The sequence below is a fragment of the Callorhinus ursinus genome, unplaced genomic scaffold, assembly GCF_003265705.2.
Source record: "Callorhinus ursinus isolate GAN/ISIS: 27379988/994484 unplaced genomic scaffold, GSC_fseal_2.0 scaffold4, whole genome shotgun sequence".
Taxonomy (NCBI): domain Eukaryota; kingdom Metazoa; phylum Chordata; class Mammalia; order Carnivora; family Otariidae; genus Callorhinus; species Callorhinus ursinus.
In genome coordinates this window covers 73,118,962-73,131,864 of record NW_027397066.1, presented here as the reverse complement: position 1 = coordinate 73,131,864, position 12,903 = coordinate 73,118,962, and the positions used below count along the sequence as shown (strand labels likewise).

The 12,903-nt window shown below is 34.9% G+C and overlaps 1 protein-coding gene across 2 annotated transcripts in view; it reads right to left on the bottom strand.

Annotated features, from left to right (window-relative positions):
• MMRN1 (multimerin 1) overlaps positions 1 to 9,344 on the bottom strand; it is a 67,395-nt gene extending 58,051 nt beyond the window's left edge. The window contains exons 1-2 of one of the 2 annotated variants that reach the window (XM_025873452.2): positions 9,238 to 9,344; positions 2,689 to 3,513 (exon numbers count right to left, since the gene is read on the bottom strand). In XM_025873452.2, coding sequence (XP_025729237.1) covers positions 2,689 to 3,263 — 575 coding nt within the window. In that variant the 5' untranslated portion in view covers positions 3,264 to 3,513; positions 9,238 to 9,344. Of the gene's footprint in view, positions 1 to 2,688; positions 3,514 to 9,057; positions 9,134 to 9,237 lie in introns of those variants that run through there. The other variant, XM_025873451.2, reaches the window with a different exon arrangement.
• Between the last annotated feature and the right edge of the window lie 3,559 nt (positions 9,345 to 12,903).

Below are 12,903 nucleotides of genomic sequence, written 5' to 3'. Positions count from 1 at the left end.
CCCCCACCACTCCAGCAACCCTCAGTTTGTTTCCTGAGATTAAGAATTCCTCATATCAGTGAGGTCATATGATATATCTTTCTCTGATTGACTTATTTCGCTCAGCATAATACCCTCCGAGATTTGCTTTTAAGTGACCTTAGTTAAATTACTTAATGTCTCTGAAAGAAATAATAACAGAATCTTCTTCATGAAGTTATGGTAGTGATCAAATGATTGAAGGAAAAAATATATATATATATTCAATCAGAGCAATACAGTGCTAGGAACAGATGCCATAAAGTGTTTGCTATTGTTTTTACTTGCTAATCAAATGAAAACATGAAAGACTTTATCAAGGCTTCTTTGCATCAGCATTGTGTCCATAAGGCACGGAACTGTTTTCTCTAGCACCATTATCAATTGCATGGCATAATGAGTAAGAAGTCTTGGGCTTGATGGAAAGGATCACCAAAAGGAAACCTCAGGCTTTCCAGGACCTCAGGCTATAGAATCTCTAAGTACAGTCGGTACTTTTCTCTAGAAGTAATTTAAAATTATTTTCATTGGAAAAATCCATGGGACAACATTCTGTTTGGCAGTTTACACTTTTAATATCTTGTTTCCTCCTAATACATATTGAGTTTTTAGAAATCTGACAGATATGTTATTGCTTACTTTTTATAAGACATATCCCTGCAGGCAGAATCATTCTTCTTTTAAAAATTCTATGTATCCTTAGAAACTAGAACAGTGTCAGGCACATAATAAAACAACTAGCATTTATTTAAAAACTAGTATTTTTCAAATGATCAATTACGAGTTCTAATTATGAAACGTTATATAAAATTTAAGTGACAATGTGAATTTTCCCCTTCTTGTTTTGATTATATTTCGTATTCTATTGATAAGTCTCTTAATGACAGCTCTTTAAAGAGTTCATAATCATTTTCAGTGAGTGCCTAAGAGTTCTATTAAATGATTTAAAAAATAAAATTATGGAGTCTAATAAAATATGACTAATAGAAATGATCATGTAAGTGATATGGCATTTGTTATCATTATTTAATAGAGTGCATTCTGTCGTCCCTCAACATGAAAAAGTTTAATGTATATGTTAAAATGTCTGTTATAGGCAAAGTTTACCCAACCTGAGTTGAACATTTTGTAATCTGCAGCATTTGTTTTACAGTAAATTGGGATTGTTCTAAATTCCACCAAGTAAATAAGTATTTAGTTAAAATCAGATTTACTTATATATATTTTTAAAGTTCTATAATCTCTGAAATACAATGAAATAATGGATTTAAATAATAAAGAATACATAAATATGAATCTATTGGTTTATATTCTTCCCAGTGTCTCCTCATCTTTATGTCAACAACAGCTTTGACACAATGCCTCTCACAGAGCAGGTGTAAGCTACTATCATTAACTTAAACTATGTTGTATAGTTAGTAAGATGTTTAACTCAACTAAGATCTCAAGGCATTATTTGATGTCTTGAAATTATTTTATTGTAGGTAAAAAGCATTTGAAAGTTTAGTTTTATAACAGTAAACTACTAGTATTCCAAACAGATCACTCTGAACATTAAATAAAAACATTGACCTGCATTTTTCACAGCTATTTTGTTTGTTTGTTTGTTTGTTTTAGTATTTTTGGTCCTTTTGAAAGTCTTCATTAATGATATATTTTTTTTAAAGATTTTATTTATTTATTTGACCACAAGAGACACAGCGAGAGAGGGAACACAAGCAGGGGGAGTGGGAGAGGGAGACGGAGAGGCAGGAGTCCCGCGGAGCCGGGAGCCCGATGTGGGGCTCGATCCCAGGACCCTGGGATCATGACCTGAGCCAAAGGCAGATGCTTAATGACTGAGCCACGCAGGCGCCCCTTCATTAACAATACTTTTAAAAGTTTTATTTTTTAACTTCAACAATTCACATAGGATTTGCTCGAATTTTAAATCAAAATCAATTTGAAAAATTGGCTTTTCTATTCATCATATTCATGATAATGGCATAACTCAATATAACAGTACTAGTAAAATATGTTTCTTAGCACCTGTTCTGTGCGAAGCATGCATCTAAATATATTTGATTAATACAAATCTTGCAGGATCACCCTGTAAAGTTAGTATTTTTTATCTGTACCCCCTATACCATATCTGTATTTTACATGAGAAAAAACTCAGTCTCAGGGAGCTCAATTAACTTACTCAAAGTCACCAAGCTAGACAGTACTGGAACCAGGATTCCACCCCAGTTCTGCTTGGTTTGATCTTGATAACTATACCTTCCATAGCACCAGGCTCTGTCAATTTTAAATCTGTTCATGTCCCAACTGTATTGTCATTTTTTCTTTCATGTTGTGGGTGTCCTTATGAGCCCCACCAACGTACCCTTGAGTTGAATAAACAACTAACAGTCACTGTGGTGTTACATTGCTTGTTAGTGACTGTCTCAAGTAAAGACCCTTTTATAAGTGACTTTGATTGGTTCAATTAAAACAAAATTGCTGCATTTTTTGGTTCATCTTTTCTCCATTAGATAAAGTAATGCTTAATTACCTTATCTAACTGAAATGTGATCCAATTTCATCCTGAACATAAAAACATTTTCTGAGAGTGAGAAACTGTTAGCTTGCAATCTTATAGACTTTATAGTTAGGGAGAGGGAAAAAGAAAATAAAAGAATTGTTTCTTACTTTCCTCTAGTTGTTTCAAAACTTGATTTTTGATAGTTGGTTTTCTGGCTTCCAGTGCTGTCACCTCTGCTGAGGTATGTTTCCCGTGGGGACCGATTTCCCAGGCCGCCTGCAATTGAGTTGGGAGAGATCGCTTGTTGATTCGACTTTGTGGCAAAGCTCTGAAGAAATTTCATTGTAGAGTTGGAAAGGACCACTGACTCTGCTCTTGGGCTGAACTTGAGGCTAGGTTTGGTTGGGAGGGTAAGAGGCAGTAACTTCAGCACCCCTTCTATCTTCCCTGGGGGTGTGAGAGTTTGGTTTCTCACACCCTCAGGAGGTGTGCCTGTCTCTGAGGGAGGCAGTGTTGATTTTAGAAGACTCTCTTCAGAGGTTCTCGCCTCAGGAATTGTGGCTATCTCAGCTGTTGTGATCTGAGGGGTTGGCAGCATTTTATTTAAAGGAACCGTAGCAGAGGCCATGTTCTCCTGGGAGCTTGCATCCTCAGGGGTAATCCAAGTATGCGTGGTGTTGATAAGCCCAAAGCCCCCATTCCATAAACTAGAAAGCAGGATAAATAGCCTTGCTCTCTTCATCTCAGTAGTTTGAAGCAAGGAAGCTCATGCGAAATTGGGAGATAACAGTCCTTCTGGTCTTTTCAACAGCTACTTCCACACTGAGTCCGCTAAGACAGAGCTTTGCCAATTTGAGATGTGTAGAGGAAATAGGTTTCTGTGTTTTGTGGTGGACTCAGGAAGTTTGATTTCCTGTTTCTGTAGGTTTTGTGTGATCTGTGACCTCTGGTGGGGATGAATCTATGGAGGTGGTGAAGGGTCTCTGTTGAAGCTAAGGGTAAATGGGAAAACACAGGCAATTATTATCAGGAAAACCCATGAGAAAAACATGAAGTAACTTTCCTTTCCTGTGTCCATTCATGTTTCATTGGTTGTTGATTTTGAAGAGAAATTTCACACTTATGATAGGGAGTATGGAATTTTGTTTGGATGAGCTGAATCAAGGAGTTTAACATTTTGTTCTACTACACAGGGAAACTGAGAAAAAAAATATGACATTTCTTTTCCACTGTGTCCCATCCAGAGAATCACATTTTGTTCAAATGCTTACACACATGCACATACAACAAACAAAAACTCATTGACAGTCTCTAACATTTTACATATCACAGGCTGAATTATGAAAAAAATATATATATACCTCTATTTTTATAAATACACCCAGCCAAGGCATTACTTGAAGTCAATCTCAATGATGGTAAGTAATAACAAAAAAGTATAAATTACTGAATCATACAGGTGTATATGGAACTTACTTTAAATTTTGCTTCAGAACTTTTACCAGAACAAGTTTATGGAATGAATAATCAGAATTTTGGATAATAATGGATGAAGAAAAAAATGAAGTCACATGAAAATAAATTAAAATGGAATCATATATAATGCTTTTGTACTTTTACTGTGGTGCAAAAGGATATTAGCTGCAGATAATGGAGAACTAAATTGATTAAAGACTTTTCTATGGTTGTTTTCCTAGTAGAGATGCTTCATGGGATTTATGATTTCACTACTATAGCAAATATCTGATTTTCAGGCTTCAATTAAGCTCTCTCATCTGTAAAAAATTCCATAGCAGACTCTTTGGACATATAAATAACATGTTATAACAGTTCATTCATTCTTTCAGTAATTACCCAAACCCTCAGTTAGTTTCAGCTAGGTACTCTGTTAGGTGCTGAGATTATAAAGCAAGAATATTCTTGGCTCTCTACTTGCTAATGGTCTATTATGTTATCTGAAGACCAGATCTATGTGTAATTAATCTTTCTGCCAATTTTTGTGCCAGGCATTAGGCTCTTGCTGAATATTCAGTCATAGAATTTTTTTCTTTCAGAATTGGATAACCAGAAACCTCGTGCCTGTTGGGTTACATATTACTGTAGATACATAGTCCTGTCCCTAATCCTGTATACAGAGCATCAGGATTTGAAACAAGGCCTAATTTTTCTCTGAATTACTAGCTACTTGGTCATAATGCTTTTTTTCTCCCCTTAATTTTTACCGTTTATTTCTCCAAGTATATTGTTGACAAATTAGAGATATATAATATGAGCTCATTTAAACTAAGACACATATTAATCAGTAGCAACCCTAATTAACTTTAACACGAAGTACAAAGCATCTGTTTCTTGGATATACCACAGAACAATCCCACAAAGCTTGCATTAGTAAAAGAGCAAATAGGTCCAGCACAGACAATCCAGGCAGCAATTCATCACTAAAAAGGGCAATGAAAGTGCATAATTTTCATAACACAAACATGGATTTTTCATTACTAAGAAAAAGACATTATAACATCTCTATCTGTAAAAGACACAACTAGCCTTAGCTTAGAGCAAACTAGTAATTCAGAAAAACCCAAGTAAAAATTTTCTATTTAGGGTACAATTTTAAATCCATTTTCTTAGATTTAGTAAAAGTAGATGAATAGACTGTCCTGAAAGCTTAAGAAACAACCAACGTGATGGCCCACATAGATTTTTTTTTTTCTTCCATGGTTTGTAAAATACATCTTGATCCTGTTCAGGACAAGTGAACTTTAGTGGTAAAGGGTCACTCATTGGATCTATAACTGGTAACAAATAGCTCTCAAATGGTAATAAAAACTGAACTGAGCTAAGCAATTCATTTTGCTCTTGTAAGGTACTGACCAATAACGACTTTTGGTTACCCTCTTCCCAGCTTACAAATGACCTTGTGATCGAGAGGCTAAAGGTTCGGTATCTCATTATCAATCCACCAAGCCATCTTTCCATGTAACTCCCCAGAGAATCCCCAGCTCATTTGGAGGTTCTAGATGTATGGATCATCCCATAATTGGAGACATAAAATATCTGTACTCCAGAAACTGTCAGAGCCCCAACCTCAAATTCTGCTTTCTCAGACTCATTAATACTTACAAAATAACAATTAAGAAAAATAATATTCCTGGGATTACTGCCTAAAGATACTCAATCCCTTCTTCTAACTGCTTTAAATACTATCTGTAGGGCACCTGGGTGGCTCAGTCGTTAAGCGGCTGCCTTCGGCTCAGGTCATGATCCCGGGGTCCCAGAATCAAGCCCCACATCAGGCTCCCTGCTCGGCGGGAAGCCTGCTTCTCCCTCTCCCACTCCCCCTGCTTGTGTTCTTGCTCTCGATGTCTCTGTCTCCGTCAAATAAATAAATAAAATCTTTAAAAAAATAAACAAATAAATAAATAAATAAATAAATACTATCTGTGGATTAAACCATACCATCAGAGTTTCATATACATGTATCCCATCATTTTGCTATACCCCACATTGCCCACTAGATTGTTTATAGTATGTTTTACCTTATTGTCATTTATTCATTTTGATTAATTTTATGAGAAAGGAACTATGAAACTCATTATATTATGTGCTATCAGGAGGTTTTTTAGTCATTTTTCATTGTATCATAAATATAGGATTGAATATATATTGCAAATTGAGTTCTTTCTAGGTAATGGTATAATGGGTTCATTCTATTTTTCTTTTTTCCCTTATAATATGCATGAATCAATTTTCTAATCACTAGAAAAAATTTTTATTAAGTTGAAATAAAAATATAAATGAGTTAAAAGAGAATCTTAGATTGAGGATTTCATTGTTTGCAGATGGTGCTATATATTTTTAAAGCAATTTTATGGCTGTAAAAGTATAATCCTTTGTAGAATGTTGGGGTGTAGAGTAACTTCTACTAGATTAATAGGGTTTCTTGGCAGCTTCCTTCTTTCCTTTTCACATGAGAAATTCTTATTTTTAAAAATAGTTTAAGATGCTTATTTATTTTTTTATTTTAAATATTTTATTTATTTATTTTGAGAGAGACAGCATGAGCAGAAGGGAGGGGCAGAGGGTAAGGGAGAAGCAGACTCCCCGCCGAGCAGAGAGCCCCATGCAAGGCTCCATCCCAGGACCCTGAGATCATGACCTGAGCCCAAGACAGATGCTTAACTGACTTAGCCACCCAGGCACCCTAAAACATTTAAAATAATATTTCATTATAACCCTCCTCTATAAATTGTCACTCTCAAAAAATAATCACAGAAAACAAAGTTCTAAGCCTTTTTCAATTTTATGTTGCTCGAAAATATTGAAAACCTTTCAAATATACATATATAGACAAAGGGAGTTGTAAGCATACAGTCAAAGGGCTGGGGGAGGGAAAGATACCGATTTAAGCGAGATTTTCATGAGCCATAAAATGTGCTAGATAAGTTAAATTTGGCATATTATTTAATTCTCCCAGTCATGCTGGTAAGTATTCTACTCTGATTTTGCTGATAAAAAATTAAGCTTAAAGAAGTTAAATAATGTCCTAGAGTAACACACCAGTGATTGGCAGAATAGATTTTTATATCCTATTCTGATTCTTTCTATCATCTAATAATATATCCCATAAAAGAAGTAGTAAACTTCTAAATTTACAGAAATTTGAGGAACATAATGGTCAAGTTGTCTTAAATTCATTTTCTCAATGGTTCTTAACGTCTTTATTTTTTGCTTTTATCTCACAGCTAAAACATATATTGAGATACACTAATAATTTAATGACTTCAATTAGTTTGAGTTTGTGGAATTAGAGGGGAAAATTTGTGTTTTTATAAGTTTGCTTTTAGTCTAAACTTTTCTGTTTTTTTTTTTTTTGTTTTTTTTTTTTTCCTTTTTGGTTGGGTGCCTTTTTCAATTTCTGTGCAGTATTGCAAGGGATGACATTGCCTTATTTTTGACACACAATAATATGCTTCTTTCACTTGCTAGAATGGAACCTCCAGGACAGCAGAAGACTGCTGCATTCCCAGCATCCAAAACAGTGCTCAGTTTGCATTCTGTAAATATTTATTAAATAAATGAATGAATGGATTACACTGAGTGTACTTCAGTAACAGCACCTGTCAGAGGGCTAAAAAGGCAATCTATTTTTCCAACTCAGAGCCACACACACAAAAAACAAAAAACAATCTAAATAAACACAATATACTTACTTTATGAATACAATTTCAAAAGTCTCCTAGAATACCCCTTCAACCAGATTGCCTCTTGTCAATCTTTCCTAAATAAAATTTAGAAAGCCCATTTTTTCTATCTCACCTGTTTTCAAAATGTGTTTTCAATAGGTTATTTTGAAACCATCCCAGGCACATGAGAATCAAAGCATAGACTAAGAGCTGTGTAATAAAGGATAATGAAGCAGTAGTAATGCCAGAAAAAAATCTAAAGTATGCAAATTAAAATTAAGAACAAAATTTAGGTCTTTGTGAGTTGGTAGGAAAGGTAATATGGAAGTATAATCAATTATATCATTCTTAATATTAAGTGAGAGAAGCAAGAAGCATATTAGTTTGTCAGGAGAGAAAACACAACATAGTTAGTCTTAATATTAAATTTTTAAATTTATAATTAAGAACATAAAAAACACATTGATAATACAAGACCAAATATCCCTCATAAGCAAAAGTCTGTATTGATAGTTTGCAACATTACCTTAGTGCTTAATTTATATTTCCCATTTACGTAGAACAGTACACTTCAAATGAAATTAAGACTAATTTCTTTTGAAAATTTTAGAAATAACAATATTTCATTTCCCAATTTATGTCTGGCTGCTGAGTGACTTCTCCTGAAAATGTGGAATAGATACAATTTTTCCTTATTCCTCCTGCTAAGTACATCTGAAAATCCTGAACAGTATATATCAAAAAAACATAAGAAGACTCTGAAAAGTAGAGAAAAAAAGGCAGACTGGCTAAGAGGACCCAAGAAACAACACAGCATTGAGTTCTCTGAATTTTCTTTTTGTCTTATATCCCAGTGCTGTAGAATTTGGCAAACTAGGAACACCAATGGCACAAACAATAAAAGTCCCCAGAAAGGCCAAAAGGACTAAAAGCTCAGAAAGACAGGGATCTAGTCAGACAATCGCTGCACTACCCCCAACAAAGCTACAGAAGACATGTGATCCCATCCCCACCCATGCCAGCAAAGGCTGAATGGGGAGCCTTAGACTTCTACCTTTGGAAAGCTGCAACAAGTTGTCAGCCCCCATCCCTCTGCTGGCTGTCAGAAAAAGGCCAATAGAGAAGCCAGAAATTTCATCATCAAGGTTGCTCCATTGAGTCACTGCTCTAACCCTCCAAAGGCTGGGTAAAAGGCAAGAGAACTGGAAAATAAAAATAACTTTGAGGCATGCCAGGTCTTCACTGAGTACACTCCAATGGTCCCCAAAAGGCTGAAGAGAAGGCAAAAGTTCAGAGAGATATCGTCATGGTGTAGAAATTCACAGGTGGATCTAGAAAAATAAGAGAACTCACCAGAGATCTTCTAAAAAATGCTTTCTTACTGTAAAGTAGGAGGTCTCCCCGCCATGTTTTAATTACTTCCTCTTCACCCCACTGATGAGGAGGTCCCACCCTAGGGTTATGGGGATGGCTGAACACGTGATACCTGACAATGGCTGGGTGAGATTAGCAGCAGTTCATACATATACTCACACTGGGGAGGACAGCATCACATACCACACAGGGCCACACAGAAGCAGAATGAACAGCTAGGGGCTATGAAGGTTTTATAATAACGAGAGTGTGGGCTGCCTCCTGGCTCCCATGGGAGGATGCACTTGGCTTGTTTAAATAATTCTACAGACTGACAGGGAGTTGAAACCCACTACTTAGAGACAAGCAGGAAGTGTGCCTGGTCCCTTTGATAAGGAGGATTGTTTGACCAGGGGCGCTTATCCACCAGGGCAAAGTGGGGAAGGCAACTTGTGGTTAGGCCAACTAAGGTCTTCTGGGCTTCACATGTCAAGGCAGCACATGATATGGCACCTTAATTTTAGACCTTATACCACACAAAGTTCAGAGAGCCTTTTTTTCTGTGTTGTAAAGAGTTAAGAACTCTCTGGAGTTTTGTCTGTGCTCAGAAAGCTTATTTGGAAAGAAAATCCTGATCATGCTGTCAAAATATTTAAAGACTATGTTGGGTTAAAAACCAATAAAAGATGAAACAGATTTAGTTTAGATTAGGCCTTGCTCAACTACAAATTGGTGTGACTCAGCCCCCACACCAGAGGCCTGACAGAACTAAGGTAATGCCCTTATCTGAGGCAAAGTTTATTTACTCCAGTTCTTTTACACACAATGCTTCTCAAAAATTGTGAGACAAAGAAATAAGAAAATGTGACCCATAGTTAGGAAAGAAAACATCAAAAGAAAAAGATTCAGGAAAGACTGAGATATTAGATGTATTAGAAAGACAATTTAACATAACTGTGACAGAAGGTGGTAGAAAATACAGGCAACATGTCCAACCACAAAGAGAATTTCAGCAGAGACAAAAACTGTTTAAAAAAAATGCTAGATATAAATGAGATGCTAGATATAAAAAATATGATATCAGCAATAAAGAACTCATTTGGTAAACTTAATAGGACAGTGGACATGTCAAAGAAAGCAATCAGCTAATTTAAAGACAGGTCAAAACAAAAATTACCCAAACTGAAAGCCAAAAATATAAATGTGTAGACAAAAGGAACAGTGTCTGAGGTCTGTGGATGCTTTCATACAGTATGACATACATCTAATTGGAGTATACAAAGGTGAAAATAAAGGAGAAAAGAGAAATTAGCACAAAAGATAAGTTTTGAAAGATAAATATTTTTCAATATTTTTCCAAAATCAACTCAAATACTCAAGAAGTTCAGAAAACCCCAAGAAGAAAATTATGTCTGGGCACATTGCAGGTAAAATCCTGAAACACCAAAAGTAAAAAGAAAATATTGAAAGCACTCGATAATTAAAAACAAAATCATATTACATAAAGGGTAAAACAATTATGGCTGACTTTTCATTAAATATAGTTAATGCAAGATGAAGCCAAAAGACATCTTTAAAGTATTCAAAGGAAAAATGAACCTGTTAATTTAGAATTATATATCTAGTAAAAATATTCTTCAAAGTAAAGGGGAACTAAAGACATCTTCATTAAACAAAACCTGAAAGAATTTGTCTCCAGAAAACCTGAATACCAATATATTGACAATTTAAGTGATATGGATATAGTCATAAAAAAAAAATCTTAATAAAAGTGATAGAAAAAGATATAAAAGCAAAAATCTAAAAAGCCCCATTCATAATAAAAACTTTCCAACAAAGAAAACTCCAGACCCAAATGGCTTCCCCAGCAAATTCTATCAAAAATTTAAGGAAGAAATATCACAAGTCTTCATGAAGTTTTATCAAAAATAGAAGAGGAAATAATATATCTCAGCTCAATTTATGAGGCCGGGAAAGCACAAATACCAAATATTACAATACCAAATATTTTAAGAAAAATAAAACCATAGACCAATATCCTTCATTGACATGAAAACAAAATACTGTAAAAGGCTAATATAACATGACCACATGGGGATTATTCCAAGAATTCAAGGTTGGTTTACATTTAGAAATCAAGCAATGTAATTCACCATATTAGCAAAAGAAATTAATTTTCAAAAAGTATGTGTATATGTCTAAGTACAGCAAAAACATTGAACAGATAAATACTGGTTTATATTAAAATACCTCTGCATATTAGAAATACAAAAGTATCAACAAAGCATGCGCTGATAAATCTTTTTTAATCATGAAACTTTAAATGCTTTTCCCCCAATATAAAAAAAGAAGCAAAAATGTTTGCTCTTACAACTTCTGCTCACTGTTGTGTTGGAAGTCTTGGCCATCGCAACAAGGTAAACAAAAGAAACAAGAAGCAAAGTGACTGGAAAGGAAAAAGCAAAATGCTCTTATATAGAGATGGTATAACTATGCATATAGAAACTTCATGTAGGGGTGCCTGGGTGGCTCAGTCGGTTAAGTGTCTGCCTTTGGCTCAGGTCATGATCCCAGGGTCCTGGGATCGAACCCCACGTTGGGCTCCTTGTTCAGCAGGAGGCCTACTTCTCCCTCTCCCTCTGCTGCTCCCCCTGCTTGTTCTCTCTCTCTCTCTGTCTCTCTCTCTGTCAAATAAATAAGTAAATAAAATCTTAAAAAAAAAAAGAAAACAAACTCCATGTAATCTTCAAAAAAAAAGAACCCTACTAATCAGTGAATTTAGGCAAGTTCACAATATAATGGGTGCAAAATAGTCAAGCAATTTTTGAAAAGAACCAAATCGAATTGCTCACACTATCTGATTTTAAGTTTTAATCTACAGTAGTCAGAACAGTATAATATTGGTTCCAAATAATGTAAGAGTAAGAGTTTTCTCCAAAAATAGAACACTTGAAGAAGAGTGTTGGCCCAGAAATCAATCCACACTGATTTTGGGCAAAAGCATGGTCAATTCAATTGTAACAATAATAAAAAATCTTATTAACAAAAAATACTGGAGCAAATAAATATGTAAATTTTAAAAATGAAATTTCACCTCTAGTATACTCTAAACTTAAAATTAATTTAAGATTAATTAAACTAAACCATAACCTTCAAATAGCAAACACAAAATAGCCTCATGATCTTAAAAAAGATTTCTTTGATGGGACACAGAAAGCATGCACCATAAACAAGGTGACACATTGAACCTCTTCAAAATTAAAAGCTTCAGTTATTTAAAGGACACAATGAAGAAAATGAATAGCAAGCTCTACACTGGATAAAAATGATAGGAATTTAGATATTTGAACAAATTACCCATCCAGAATATAAAATGAGTTCCTACAAATCAATTATAAAAAGACAAATAATCCAATCCTTGAACAGACACATAACAAAGAAGATATACAAATGGCCAACATACACATGAAAAGGTGTTCTACCTATTCAGTTATCAGGGCAAAGTAGAGCAAATAAAACTACAATTAGATACCATTTCTCAGACATTAGAACTAAAAGTAAAACAGCAACAACAGCAGCAACAGTACTAAGTGCTGGAAGGGAGTAAGACAATCAGAACTCTCACATATTTCCAGTAGAAATGTAAAATGGTACCACCACTTCGGAGAACTGTGTGGCAATTATGAAGTTGCAAGTGATGTGGGAAACAAAGGCAAAAGAAATGTAGCTTCAGTTAAAAATCTCCTTACAACTTGCAGCTCACTGACAGATACCTGAAACATGCAGAGCGGGACCTTCCTCAAGGAATTCGTGGCTCCCTCAGTGCCTTAATGTTTAAAAAGTACT